Source organism: Marmota monax, unplaced genomic scaffold (genome assembly GCF_021218885.2).
Source record: "Marmota monax isolate L192 unplaced genomic scaffold, Marmota_monax_Labrador192_F-V1.1 WCK01_AAM20220418_F8-fsc00020, whole genome shotgun sequence".
NCBI lineage: Eukaryota > Metazoa > Chordata > Mammalia > Rodentia > Sciuridae > Marmota > Marmota monax.
Genome location: NW_026692912.1, coordinates 22,121,563 through 22,136,085, shown reverse-complemented (window position 1 = coordinate 22,136,085; position 14,523 = coordinate 22,121,563). Strand labels below are relative to the sequence as shown.

At 48.2% G+C, this 14,523-nt stretch overlaps 2 protein-coding genes and 1 long non-coding RNA gene across 18 annotated transcripts in view; 2 read left to right on the top strand and 1 right to left on the bottom strand.

Moving 5' to 3' along the window:
- The window catches only part of Gpr107 (G protein-coupled receptor 107), a 64,794-nt gene extending 63,195 nt beyond the window's left edge, over positions 1–1,599 (bottom strand). Inside the window, exon 1 of one of the 2 annotated variants that reach the window (XM_058581843.1) lies at positions 1,423–1,599. In XM_058581843.1, the coding sequence (XP_058437826.1) occupies positions 1,423–1,563 (141 nt within the window). In that variant the 5' untranslated portion in view covers positions 1,564–1,599. The remainder of the gene's footprint in view (positions 1–1,422) is intronic. The other variant, XM_046451314.2, reaches the window with a different exon arrangement.
- Positions 845–3,054, top strand: LOC124097133 (uncharacterized). The gene is made up of 2 exons (XR_009227467.1): positions 845–1,032; positions 2,065–3,054. It is a non-coding gene; the product is annotated as an uncharacterized LOC124097133 (long non-coding RNA).
- A 7,289-nt stretch (positions 3,055–10,343) lies between these two features.
- Positions 10,344–14,523, top strand: part of Fnbp1 (formin binding protein 1) — a 105,180-nt gene continuing 101,000 nt past the window's right edge. For 7 of the 15 annotated variants that reach the window (XM_046451304.2, XM_046451307.2, XM_058581840.1 and 4 more), the window contains exon 1: positions 11,230–11,489. In XM_046451304.2, the coding sequence (XP_046307260.1) occupies positions 11,466–11,489 (24 nt within the window). In that variant the 5' untranslated portion in view covers positions 11,230–11,465. Of the gene's footprint in view, positions 10,476–11,229; positions 11,490–14,523 lie in introns of those variants that run through there. The other 8 variants (XM_046451310.2, XM_046451309.2, XM_046451308.2 and 5 more) reach the window with 3 other exon arrangements.

Below are 14,523 nucleotides of genomic sequence, written 5' to 3'. Positions count from 1 at the left end.
TTGTTTGTTTGTAAAGATCAATGCATATTCCTGATATTCAGTAACCTCTTCAGGCTATTCTTGTCAGTCCAGGTCCCAGTGGGATTCCTATTTCAATTTCAAGCAAAACAAGACAATCTAATACTCTTCCAAAAAGTTCTCTTCAGGTGATTTTCATTTCCTTGGACAAGAAATTAGAATGTTTACGAGAAAATTCAAAATTCCAGTACTGATTACAGAATGAGCACAATACTATTTTTGAAACATGTTACAAAGATAAAACCATTAAATAATTTAGCATTACAGGGATAAATCAATCACCAGAATTAAGCCAATTCAGTTTGCTTCTACCGATTTACAGGAATACTTTCCTATAACAATGAGGCCAGGCACCTGGTGTTTTAAATCCAGAGATGTAGAAAGAAGAGCACTGGACTGGGAGCTAGAAGGTGAGGTCCCAGTGTGTCCTACTGCTAGTTTTGCCTCCAACTTATAAACTGTATGAACTCAACGACACTACTTCATCTAAGACCAGATATCGTCCACTAAGAGAGAATTTTAAAGACAGGGTGTTCTGAACCTGGAGTGGGAAACCTGGGACAGGATTATGAAGCCTCAGACAGCCCACCAAAGTTTTGCCCAGATTTCAACGTGCACTTCTCCGCTCTCAGCAGATTCTCAAAGGGAACTAAGATCCACCATCCTTCTGAGGTTAAAAACCATTTTATTCACGGCAATTTTTATGGATCTGGCCAAGCTTTCAAATCTGAAATCTGGATTCTTTAAACTGCCTGCATTCCCAAAATACAGCGTCACGGTTACAAGACGAACTTGGTGCAACCTACAAACTTCTGTACACTGGCTTCGGGTCATAACGATGCTCTTTCCTATTCCCCAGGTGTATTAATTAACCTGTGGAACCACCGGGTCGTTGCGTGTCCGCCTTGGAGGACTTTCACCGGTGCCTTCCAAGGCCAGAGCCCAGGCCCCTCATGAAGCTGGCTGACGGGAGCTGGGAAGAGGCGCCAGGCCCCCTACTTGGAGGATTCCTGAGTAAGTAGTTCGAACGAGGAGTGACATTCCTCCGGAGAAGCTCGCTGCGGTCGCTCGGCGCCGTGCGCGCCCCGAACCTAACCGGTACACCGGGGCTGGTTCCGCGCGGCTCCGGCCAGCAGGCACCGGGGCGCGGAGGCGGAGCCGGCGGAGCAGGGACGAGGTAAAGCGGGTGAGGAGAGCGGCCGGCCAGCTGCGAGGACAGAGCCGGGACCCGGCGGGCGCGGCGGAGCGGCCCGGCCCCACCGACGCTGCGAAGCCCGCCGGCCCGACGGCCCGCAGCCCCCCGCCCTCCCGGGGCCGGGCCGGAGCCGGTGCCCCGCGCTCAGAGGCCGCGGGCCCGAGCTGCCCGGCCCGGGAGTGGCCCCGGCCCTCCCGGCCCGCCCTTACTTTGAGTGCCAGGTGGTGGACGCGGCCCAGGCCGTGCCCGGCCAGCAGCTGCAGCAGCCCCAGGACCGGGAGCAGCCGGAGGCCCGCGGCCAGCCGAAGACGGCGGGAGCCCGAGGGGCCAAGGGGCCGAGGGGCGGCCATGTTGGTTCCAGCATCACCAGCTGTTTCCTCTCCCGCCCACTTCCGGGGTCAAAGGGCGACGGCCACCGGAAGGGCCCGGGGAGGGGCTCGGCGGCGGGAATCCCACGGGCCCGGGAGTTGTCTCGCCCAAGGGCCGCCCGCCGGGTCACCCAACAGCCTCCCCGGCGCGGACCTTGTGGTCAGCCGACGGAGGCCAGGCCGCCGGGGACGCCGCGGTTGTTGCCATGGCGACGGCGGCCTCCGGGGGCGACCGCCGCCTCGCGGGGCTCCGAAGCGGCCCGGGCGGGGAGGCGGCGGCTCTTGACTGCACCGGCGTCCGGGGTGGGGAGCGTGGGGAAGCCCTGAGTGGCTGGGTCCCTTGGGTGCCTTTCGGGCCCTTCCCACGGAATCTCTGCAGAATTGGGTGCAGCAGGGGGGCGTGCTGGGACCCCTGCAGCAGCTCACTCCCTGGGACGAGCTGGTGAGACGGGAGGTAGGTGTTTTCCTCGCCCCGCTCCACAGGCGCGCCAACCTGGGCTCTAGAAATGCAGCCTTTGTTCCCGCTGGAGCCGGGGATCACTGGAAGCTCTGAGAACCGGGGCCGGGAGCGCGCACTGCAGCCGAACCTGCCGCGGCGTCCGTCGGAGATGAAGGGGTCGAGAAAACGTGGTGTCCACACAGCGGAGTTGCATTCAGCCATAAAGAAGAACGAAATTATATCATTTACAGAAAAATGGATGGAAGTAGACATCATTGTGTTTAGCAAAATAAGCCAAACCCAGAAGGTCGAGTCGTTTGTTTTCTCTTATGTGGAAGCTGCAGAGGAAAGGGGGAAAGAAAGGTCGGGGGCGGGGCAGCGATCTCCAGAAAATCAGAGGGCCATGGGTCAGTAGTGGAAAGGGCCCAGCGTGTGGGAGGAGGGCAGGGAGCGGGGAAGTGCTGGGGAGGGATGTTGGCCAAATTATCTTGCTATATTGTGTGCATGTCTAGTGTGTAACAACAAATCCCATCGTTATGTACAATTATAATGCACCAATAAAAAAATGTGGGGGAAAAAAAAGAATTGGGGCTGGGAGCATACTTCAGTGGTAGAGCCCTTGCCAAGTGTGCCCCAGGCCCTGAGTTCCATTCCCAGTCCCTACACAAAGAAACAAAAACAAAAAAGAAACCAGCCCTGTGTTGAATTTCTTTTGGCCATTTCAACCCACCAGAGGAGTCTCCGTTTTTTTCTCTTATTCTGTTTGGACACCGTCCTGGTCATTGGAACTTATCAGGACCTCCTTAATGGAAGGGCTGGGCAGTAGACCCCTTCACTCACCTTTCTTTCTTTATCAAGGAGTTATAGAAGAACATGCTTGTTAGCTTTGCCTCCTGAGTAGCCAGGTTTGTTTAGTTTTTAGAGTCTTGTTTTTAGCTTGCCACACAAGTTATATATGCTTTGTGTGTGTGTGTGTGTAACCATTTAAGTAGAAGAGGAAAAAATAAACCACCAAGAATCCCAATAACAAGTGACTACCAGTGTACTAGCGTTTTTTTTTGTTTGTTTTTTGAGGTACTGGGGCTCATGCATGCTAGATAAGCACTCTACCACTAAGCTGTACCTTAGCCCTTTAAAGAAAAAGCTTTTTTAAAAATCTTTATTTATTTATTTTTTTTATGTGGTGCCGAAGATCGAACCCAATGCCTCATGCATGCAAGGCAAGCGCTCTACCACTGAGCTACAACCCCAGCAAAAAGTTTGTTGTGGGACAGGATCTTCCCAAATTCCCAGCTGGCCTTGCACTTGCCATCCTCCTGCCTCAGGCTCCAGAGTTGCTGGGATCACAGGTGTGGGCCATCTCATCAGGCTAGTTTTGTGCCATCTTGGTCCTGAATCTGAATTTTTCCCTTAACTCAAACACCAGTAGGAAGAGTCCTGTCACACTCTTTGCAAAGACAAAAGTGGGAAGCTGAGCTGGAGCCAAGAAGATTGCAGTTTATCCTAAAATGTCTTGGTTGGTCACCATAGGAAAGGCAATGATTGCTAGTGGGCAGAGAATTCCCTTTCTTGCTGGGTACAGTGGCTCACTCCTATAATCCCAGTGAGTTGGGAGCTGAAACAGGAGGATGGAGAGTTCAAACCCAGCCTCATCAACTTAGGCCCTAAGCAACTCAGCAAGACCCTTTCTCTAATAAAACATATTTTAAAAAAAAAGCTGTGGCTTGGTGGTTAAGTGCCCCTGGGTTAAATCCCTGGTACAAAAAAAAAAGTAATAATAATATAATGTATATATTCCCTTTCTCCCCCAACCTCTGATCTTTGGCCATCTATTTTGAATGTCAGTAATGTGTGAACAGAATGAGAATAAGAAACTCTAGAATTATAATATTTATGACTCCACACATTATCTTACTTAGCATCACAAAAACCTTATAAAGGTTTGGTTTGGGTTTGTTTTGATACTGGAGACTAAACCAAGGGGCACTTAATCACCCTTTTTAATTTTGAGACAGGGTTTTGCTAAGATGCTTAATTAAGGCCTCACCTAGCTGCTGAGACAAGTTTTGAACTTGTGATCCTGTTGCCTCAGCCTCCAAGTTACTGGGATTACAAGCATGTGCCACCACACTTGGATTAGGTATATATTTTAATTCCCTTGTGTTTTCTGATGGGGCTTGGATGGGTTGATTAATCTGTTCAGGGACTCTACTCATTTATGAATGACCCAACTGGAACTCTTCCTCCAGGCCCTGTGTACAAAGCCTAGCACATAATCTCTGTCCTGCATTGTTGTAAAGAAAGGTGTTTGCATACTATAGTAGGCTGGAAGGGTCCTTAGCTAAGGTAGATGAAGATCCATCTACCTTATTTAATAGATGTGAAAACAATTCCAGGAAACTTAAATGACTTGCTCATGATCAGACAACCAGGGGCTAGGGATTTAGTTAAGTGGCAGAAGGCTTGCCTAGCATGTGCATTCCCCTGAGTTCAGTCCTCAGTCCTGGGGGGAAAAAGCAAGAAAGATCAGACAATGAGTTGAGTGATTTTTAAGAAGCTGGAGATGGGCTCAGTGGTACACACTTGTAATTCCATAACTAGGGAGGCTGAGGAAGGAGGGTCTTAAGTTTGAGGCCTCAGCAATTTAGTAAGACCCTGCCTCAAAGTAAAAAAGGCTGGGGTTGTAACGGCTCAGTGGTTAAATGCCTTGGGGTTCAATTTTCAGTAACCCACCCCCCACCCCAAAACAAACAAAAACCCCCAACTACCACCTCTACCAACAAGACAAAAAAAAAAAAACAACAAAACAGGATTGGAATCTCAGCTGCTTTAGAATTGGCTCTGGGTTTCTTGTACTTTATCACACGTTGCTTTCTCAGAATTTTACTTTTTAAAAAAGGGAAAGCCCAGAGTCTGACTCCGGTATGTTATGAAATGTAATGCTAAAGAAGCTTTCAAAAAGCATTTTTAAAAGCAGCTGCTGGGAGTGTAGCCCAGTGGTACAGCACATGCTTAGCATGTGACAGGTCTTGGGTTCAAGTCCCAGCACCAAAATATTTAAAAATCAGCAATATAAAAGAACACAATAAGAGTGTAAAATAAGTGACATTTCTTCTAGGTAGCAAGAAGACATTAAAGTCAGGTGATTCTCACTTCTGTTTGAAACTACCCTTAAAGGCAAAGGTGATTTCTAAGTGTAGTTATTTTTCTGTATTCTGAGATTTGAGCCTCCTAGGCAGGAGCTCTACCATTGGCCAGAGGCAGTGGCACATGGCTATAATCCCAACATCTTGGGAGGCTGGGACAGGAGGATCAAGAGCTCAAAAGCCAACCTCAGCAACTCAGCAGGACCCTGTTTCCAAATAAAATATAAAAAATGTCTGGGGATGTGAATCAGTGGTTAAGTGCCAGTGCTGCTGGGTTTAATTTCTGGTACCAAATAAATAAACAAAAACCCTATCACTGAGCCTCAGGCCGCCATACTTTTAAAGTTAGGCACCTCCTGACACAGTGGCACACACTTGTAATACCAGTGACTTTGAGAGACTGGTGTAAGAGGATGGCAAGTTAAAGGCCTGTGTTGGCAACTAAGTGACGCCCTCTCAAAATAAAACAGAGCTGGACATCTAGTTTAAAAGTAGCGCATCTTGGGTTAAATCCCAAGTGCCACAAAATAAATAAATAATCTAATTAGGAGCCATTTTTTAGAATTTCTAGTTTTAAATTTGAATGTAATACTAAAAACAGGAAATGAGCAGGTAGAGTTCTAGTTCCTTTCAATAATACAATAGTGATGAAACATTAAAATAGTTTCAAAGTAGAAAATATTATCTTTTAGTCTTTCAGTTTCCAGAAAATGGTTTTACAAGGGCTTAAAATTGGATTATGAATCCATGCTTTTTATTTTATATTTTTATATTATTATTATTGAGACTGGATCTTGCTAAGTTGTCCAGGATGGCCTTGAATTTCATATCCTCTGAACCACTGTGCCAGGCAATTCCTTACTTTTTTATACTTGGATTTTTTTTTTTTTTTAAATACCAGAGATTGAACCCAGGGGTGCTCAAACACCGAGCCACATCCCCAGCCCTTTTTATTTTTTTATTTTGAGACAGGGTCTCAAAAAGTTGCTCAGGTCCTTGCTGAGTTGCTGAGGCTGACCTTGAATTTGCAGTTCTCCTGCCTCAGCTTCCTGAGCTGTTGGGATTATAAACATGCGCCTCCTGGGGACCTCTTTAGGGTCACTCTGGTGGTATCTCCCAGGAGTTTGTGATGAATATCTTCCTTCACATATTTGAGAGCTGTATTGTCCCAATTATTATTCTGGAATCAAGAGGAATAAGAAATAGAAACTTAGTTAATAGTCTTTGGTTACAAAGTCTTTGAAAACTGGTTACAAAGACAATGTGGAATATTTTGGGGGCAGTTACTTTTTAAATTCTGAGAAAACTGCTACTTTGGCAATTATATTTAAGTATGTAACTTAAGAGTTTTAAGAAAATGATTTGCATAATCATATACTGTAACTGGAAACAGACATGTGGAGTAGCAGAACGGGTTATGTCTGATTTTCCCTGGCAACATTTTCAAAGGGACATTAAACTTGAAGGTTCTGAAGCCTACAGGGGCAGGATAGGCTGATCTCCCGAACTTGACTTTGAGCCTTACTCTCTTAGTTCAGTTCTTTTCTTTTTCTGTTTTCTCTAAGTCTGCGGGATCAACTAAAGGTTGTTATTAGTGACAGAATGTGTAGTTTGAATAGTGTGCTATTGATAGTATTGGGCATCAGTTTGGAGATTTCCATTTTAAGTAACTCATAGGTTAATATTCTCTGAGTGTAATAAGGTAAAATTGCCATTTGTTTTTCTTATCAGAAGAGATGGTATTGCAACTGGGTGGTGGCACACATACCTGCAATCCCAGCGACTGGGTAGGTTGAGACAGGAGGATTGCAAGTTCGGGGCCAGCCTTAGCAACTTAGTGAGGATCTGAGCAACATAGTGAGACCCTGTCTCAAAATTAAAAAGGACTGGGAATTCTAGCTCAATGATTAAGTGCCCCTGGGTTCAATCCCTGATTTAAAAAATAATAATAATCAAACAAAAATGAGTATTTCAGACCCCAAACCTCTATAAACACAGTATGAGGATCTACAGGTAAATTGGGGCCTGGCAATATATTTTGAAAACAAATATCATTTTTTTTTTCTTTTACTTGAAATACTGTGTCTTCCAGGATTGCAACTAAGGTTTTCAGGCATTTCTTGGGCATGGTGGGAGAAGCCCTTGAGGGCATCTTTTTGCAGAAAGCAATCCTGGAAAAGCCAGTTCCTGAAGGGCAGGATGTCAGTTCAAGGGCCCCAACATACCTTGAACCCTGTGGGTTGGAGATGAACTTGGAAACCGCTTCTCCTCCACCTGGTGGCACAGCATGCACCTTGCTCAGCCATAGGACAGCTAGTTTTTTGTTTTTTTTTTTTTTTTCTGATTTTATGTATGTCTTTACAGACCTTCAGGGGGAAGTAAATGATCAGGTATAAAAATTAGTTATAGTTTTTAAATTGTATGCACCACTAAGTTCCTAGTTTTACCCTACTCCAGCTTCTCTGACTCCACTGCTTTCTTGGTTTCTTAGTACAGATGGTCCCAGCAGGCTATGGTGGAAATTTTTAGTGTTGTGATGGGTTTATTGAAGTGTTAAGTATATTTCTGACTTGCAAGAGTTTTGACTTAAAATGGGCTTATTGGGATGTAACCCTATCATAAATCGAGGCACATCTGTAGCTTTGAGTCTTAAAGAAATGGAGATTTTAAGCTAATAATGATGGGAGCTTTAAAAAAAAATGTGTGTGTGTGTGTGTATATATTTGTAGATGGACATAATATCTTTATTTATCTATTTTTATGTGTGCTGAGGAGTCGAACCCAGGGCCTCACACATGCGAGGCAGGCACTCTACCACTGAGCCAGAGCCCCAGCCCAGGAGCTTTTTTTTTTTTAATGCTGAGAATTTCATTCAGAGCAGTCCTTTACCATGGGCCATTAGTTAGTTGCAGGTCATGGGGGTCTTGCTGCAGCAGAAATGTTCAAGAACTGCTTTCCTTGGTATAACAGTAAAACTGAAAGCAGAGGAAAGGGAGTCCTACTCATGGGCTTGCCTACTAAGCATTTCACACATATATTTTTTTTGAATCTTTACAATAACCTTTGAAGTAAGTAGCATTGTTGCCATTTGAAGAGGCAGAGGTTGAGGGCGAAAGCAGCACAGCTCTCTACAGTTTGCACAGTACCAGGGCACACGCTCGCCCCTAGCTCCTGCATTTCATTCTAACCTATGAGGTCCCTGTTTTATGAATGAGAAAAATCAAAGCTCAGAGAATCTAAGTAATTTGCGAAAGGCCTCATATCTAATAAGTAGTAGGACATCAGGGTCCCCTTTTAACAATTATGAAAATCCTATTACTTTAAAATCTTATGTCTGTCTGTAGCTATCTATATGTTCATCAAAGCCTGAGAATTAGATGGTTATTAATTGCAAGCAGGGATAGAATTGCAAAAATAAATAAAATAAAAAACAAACCCTAATATAATTGCTTGCTTTTTTTTTTTTTCCTTGTACTGAGGATTGAACCCAAGGCTGCTTTCCCACTGAGCTACATCTCCAGTCCTTTTTGTTATTTATTTTGAGACAGGGTCTCACTAAGTTGCTCAGGGCCTTACTAAATTGCTAAGACTGGCCCTTAACATTTAATACTCCTGCCTCAGCCTCCTGGGTCACTGGGATTACAGGCATGTGCCACCACATCTAGTCAATCCTTTGCTTCTAACTACACAGAAATCTGTATAGGGTCTCAGTTCTGTCAGTGCTCCTATTTCCCACACGATCAGATTATTCATTGGCAATATATGAAGTCACCCACTTAGATCCTAACTTTGTAAAGACATGTTAGTCAATGTTCCCTAAATATAACTGAGAGGTGAAACAGGTGTTTATAACCCAGACTAACCCCTTTGGTCATTCCAGCATTTATATAGACAGGGTTTTGAATACCCCTGGAGAAAGTTGATTCCTAGGTAGGTAAGGTCACAGTGGTTTCAATAGTGAAAAACCCTGTCTTGTGACCACTCCCTCTTACTCTAAGGGAGACAGAATGTGTTTAGTCCTTCCTAAAAAAATACTATGCAGTACTTATTCTTTTTTCCTGCTGACTTATTTCCTTTTATCCTGGACCCTGTTGTTTTCTTCACTTCAAGATTAATGTTGACTTTCTCCTTTATTTTTTGAAAATTCTCTTTCAAACATTTTCTATTTACCACCAAAACTTAATCAACTTAAAGATATTTGCAGAGTGGTATAATTAACTCAGTTCTGCTGTGGCTTTAAATGTGTCTTTACAACTAACAGTTTCCTGCTTACTCATCTTAAAAAGTTTCATCTTCATGTGGTGCATCTTCCTCTCTCCCCCTCCCCCCCATGGGCCATCCTTTCCTCCTCCTCTTTCTCTTTAAAGCAGCAGATTGCTTTACCTTCTGATTAACCTATTTTTGCAAGTGGTCACTATTTTTGAGAACTATCCAAGAACTCTAGATTAGATCATTGTGTTTGAGCAAGGCTTGGAAGGAAGGGAAATCGTGGTGATTCTGTGGCAGGGTCTTGGTAGATAACCTGCATTTCATTGACCATTTCCAGCTGTTAGACTAAACTGCAGGGCTGTTTACATTTCCAGCCCCTCCAGCACACCCAGGCTATTAATCTGTCTTGGCAGGGAAGTGGCTGGCCATTCTGATTGTTAAACTTCTAGCAGTCTCCGGAATAAGGAGTACTGAGACCTGGTAACTGTGAGAGCAAAATATTTAAACAGACAGAAATGGGAGGTGGGAAGGAAGGGAGGTGGGTGCTTGTAACTGGAAAAAGGCAGACCAGAACCTTGACAGTTTAAATGTAACTGTTCAACAAAGGAAGTAGATTTGGAGGTTTATCTGCAAGGGGTTTGCAACTCCACCCTGTCATGCAAGAGAATGATAAGCAGGTTGAGTGGAGGGTGGGATTGGAAAAATGAATCCTTGTGAAATAGTTTTTAAATAGGGGCCGATTTAGGGCGTCCATGTTTACTCAGGAAAGGATCCAGTAGTAGCATTAACTGAAAAAGAAAAGTTATGAGGAAGGGGCCTAATGGTTCTGAGGAAATAACTCCAAAAATCCCCCATAGGTTGAAAAGATATTTGTGTGGACCTTGAGAACATATAGAAAGAAAGGGAGCGGGTAACCCAGATAAAGTGCGTTCTCGGTTTACCAACTCTAGGCCAAGTTCCCATCGCCTGGATCCACACCACCACAGGGTGACACTGATACATAAGCGCTTGCAGTTGCCAGAAGGGCTCTAAGCGTCTACAGATGGAGGCATCGTCCGAGACCACCCAGCGCTTATGTGTGGCCCCTGGATTTGAACCAGGTAAGTTCTCTGTGGTCCCAGCAGCGCTTTTGCTCTGCCCATTTGGGAAGGTGATTTCAAGTCTGAGGGTCTTGGCGAAACATAAAAAATCACTGTTCTCAGAGATGTGAAATCAGGCTGTAGCCCCTGAGTCCTTCGGAGCTGCTTAGTCGCTGTCTGCCTGGACGCCCCTAGCTACAGTGCCGGACATCACGGTCCCAGGCCCCCATCCCACCGCGCAGCTCTGCCAGGCTCCTCGGGCCTCCGCGGAGGCTGCGCGGTGGGAAGAGCGTGCAGAGAAGCAGGTCGGCGCGAACGGCTGCGGGGAAAGTATTGTTCTGCAGCCCCGAGCAGCCCCGGCGGTGGAGGAACACCAGCCTCGCCAGAGCCTGGGTAATAACAGGGACCGGCGAGGTTCAAAGGCGAGCGACGGTCCTGAGAGCGCACAGCGCGGCTGCCCATAAGTAAAGGGGAGACTGACACAGTCCTCCGGGTTTCAGGGCCGGCGGGCACTGGCGCCTCCCAGCGCGTCCTTCCGTACCCCTGGGCGACCCGCCCCTGTGCAGGGAGCCGGCGAGAGGGTGGGCCGGGCCGGGGGCTAGGCGGCCGCGCGTGCGCGAGCTGTCAGGCCGGCCCCGCCCCCGGCGCGGCCCCGCCCGCCCCTCCCTCCGCGCGTCCCCTCCCTCCGCGCGTCCCCTCCCTCCGCGGGTCCCCTCCCTCCGCGTGTCCCCTCCCTCGGCGCGTCCCCTCCCCTCGCTCTCCCGGTGTGGGGCTGGCGGGCGCTGCGGCGGTCGCGGCTGCCGCTTCCTCGGGCCATTTTGCTGTGGCGCGACAGAGAGGAGAAGCTGTCGAGGGGACCCAGGGCTCGGAGCCGCGATCCCGAGCGGGCGGCGGCCGCACGGACTCCGTCTTTCCGCGGTCGCGGGGATCTCGAGGGGCGAGGCGATCGCCGGGAGGGGGACCGGAGAGCCGCGCCCGCCGCGCGGGGCGCCCCTTCCCGCCCCCTGCACCATGAGCTGGGGCACTGAGCTCTGGGTGAGTGAGGGGCAGGGCCGCCGGCGGCCGGGTCGGTGCGCGCGCGGGCTGCGTTTCCCCGCGGCCTGGGGGGGAGGCGCGGGTCCCGGTGGCCCCGCTGGCCTGGGCCGAGCAGGAGGTGCCGCCAGTCCGCCTTCTGGAGGCGAGGGGAGCTGTGGTCCCCGCCGGTCTGAGCCGCGGACGCGGGTTGGGTCCGATCGGCCCGAGAAGGAGAAGGGGGCCGGGTCGCGCTGCCGCCCGGGAGGAAGGCGCGGGTCCCGGTGCTCTGCGGCCCGGGAGGGGGCGCGGGCCGGCCTCCCTCTCCCCGGCGCCCCGAGGCCGGCGGGCGTGTGGGGAGGAGCCTTCGTCCCCGGGGCGATGCCCGGACCGCCGTGGCCCGGGGCGCGGAGGCCCTGGGCTCTGCTGGGCTGCGTAACGCGTGCCGGCGCCCGCGGCTGGGTCCTGGGCTGCCTTCCCCCTGCCCCGGAGCCGGCGCTCCCCCGGGGGCGGGGCGGCCGCGGCGGGCTCCGGTCCCCGCCTTGGGTTTTGGGGTGTCAAGGACGAGAAGTGAGGTCTTCCCTCTGGAAGCGGGGACTTGGGACCCGCGCCGTTCGGGGCGCACTTGTTCTTTGGGGCAACTCGGATCCTGAATTTGAGGGGGCTGCGGCGTTTGGCCTGGAGGAGGAAAGTAGTAGGAGTTAGAAGGCTTTCGTTATCCATTTCAGGAAAGAGCATTCGCAGGGTAAGCCGTTCTTTATCTGCTGCCCAGAGGAAACAGTTTCAAGTGGGCAAGGTCGGCAGTGAGGGCTGCCTGGGCCGGTGCCCTTAGCCCGGGGTAAACAAGCGGCTTGGTGCCTAGAAGCTGTCGCCGCACCGAGAGCCTCCAGGCGACCCAAGGCAGTTCACAGGCCATACCCGCGGGGAGAGGCTGTTTGGGACCCAGATTGTTTCCCTGCCCTCCCCAGGCTCTTGGGGAGATCACTGGGTCAGAGACGGCAGTGCAGTGGTCAGGGGCAAGAGCCGCGGAAATCTCGATTGTTGCCCTGAACTGTGCTCAAGAACGCTGTGGCCCAGGATGAACTCCAGGATGAAGCAGAAGTGCCTGCTTCCTACCTTTTGGAATTCCATTTGTGAAGGGTGTGGAGGAGAAAGTGTGGGGTGGTGGTTGCTGTCTGGGATGAGGCCAAGAAATCTCATGTCAAAATAAAACAAGGTTAGAGCAATTACAGAAACAGAGCGCATCCTCCCTGAAAGAAAAAAAAAATGGGCTTTAATTGTTTTTACATAACCATTTCTTAGGCTCCAAAGCAGCTACTGTTAGTAATACTAAAATCCTGAGGGCAAAAGCTCCCTTAAATTAAGATAATTCATTTTATAAACATCCTCTGTCTAAAGGGATTCATGACAAAATTTTAGCTGATGTTTACAAATATTCATTTTGAAAATAAATTAACGGTTTAACATATTTGCACCCAATTAGGCAGAGATCCACTCCTTTAGGTCTGTGTTTCTTTCCTCTTCAGTGCCTCTTCTACTTACTTTGACTTTTTTCCCCCTTTTGTATTGGGGATTGAATCCTGGGGTGCTTTACCACTAAGCTACATCTCCAACCCTTTTATTTTTTATTTTAAGACAGAGGCTCACTGAATTACTGAGGTCAGCCTAACACTTGAGAGCCTCCTGCCTCAGCCTTCACAGTTGCTGGGATTACAGGCAGCCGCCTCTGGGCCCTGCTCCCCTTTTATTTTTTTAGGTTATTTGAGGATGGGGGAACATATCAGAAATAATCCTCATCAAGAGGATATAATTTCTTTTCCCCAGTGTTCAATTTATGGAGGGAAAAATACAATATGTTTCTGAGTGAAATAGGGACAGACATGGAGGTAAGCATTCCATAGTGAAGTCGGTGAAATGTCACAGCAGGTATCTCAATCAAGGGGTGGGTGGCTGGGGGAAGAAATGATAAAATAGCTCCCACTGCCTGCATCATTCTGTAGATATTTCTTTTGAGAATGGAGGGAAGGGAAGGACGACAAGGACAGGAGTCACTGAGAATAAATGGGTGGGGGAAGGTACTGGGCATGATATTGACCAGGTTATGTGTGTGTGGTGTATGGCACGATGAATCCCACACTGAGGTACAGTTATGATACATCAGTAAAAAGCAAATGGGGGCTCAGTGGTGGAGCTCTTGCCTCACACATGTGAGGTACTGGGTTCCATCCTCATTAAAAAATAAATAATTTTAAAAATTAATTTTGTTTAAAGGTATTATAAATAAATAATGAGGTACTGAAATGTATATGAATGATACAAAATCTTGCGCTTGCCTCAGAATTTGCAGTGGTAGTGGGTGGAGGATATTGAAACAAAATTGGTCCTGAAGGTAGTTATTGTAATTGGATGATGGCTGCAGAAGAGCCCCTGCTCGTATTCCTTCTACTGTGTATGCGTGAAATTTCTACATGAGAATAATTGAAAAACATTTTAAGGTAGAAATTGTGAAGTATTGGAACATTTTTTTCACTTGGTAACTTGAAGAGGAAGAGTGAGCCAGTCAGCAGGTCTGTAAGTACAAATAGGGGCCGAGGGGTTGTTTTCCAAGGCATTCCTGCCTGGGGAGCTCTGCCGTGAGCCGCTTACTGTTCAGTGGAGGTGAGGGAAAGAGCACAGTACTGCAGGACTGAAAAAGGCCACATTTTTAGTTTTAATTTGAAATGCAAAGACACACAGGGCAGCCAAATGCCCATCTTCAGCTGCCTTAACCTATTAGTGGTTGTTGGGATTAAACATGAGAGCAGCTGGAGCTGAAGAACAGGCCCCATTCCTGGTGGTCAGAGGTTGAGATGTGCGGTGCCTGGGCAGCCCAGAGGAAAGCAGTGATTGAAGGTTTTCCTTAAATGGTGGCTTGGGATCATGCACATGTGTAATGAGATAATGACGGGGCCCTAAAGCCTCACTTGGCAGAGTCATGCTTCTAGATGGAGAGACCGCCTATGGTTTGGGTGGCCCTCAGTTATTTGTAACAGGTGGTTGCAGCTTGCATGGACCTTCA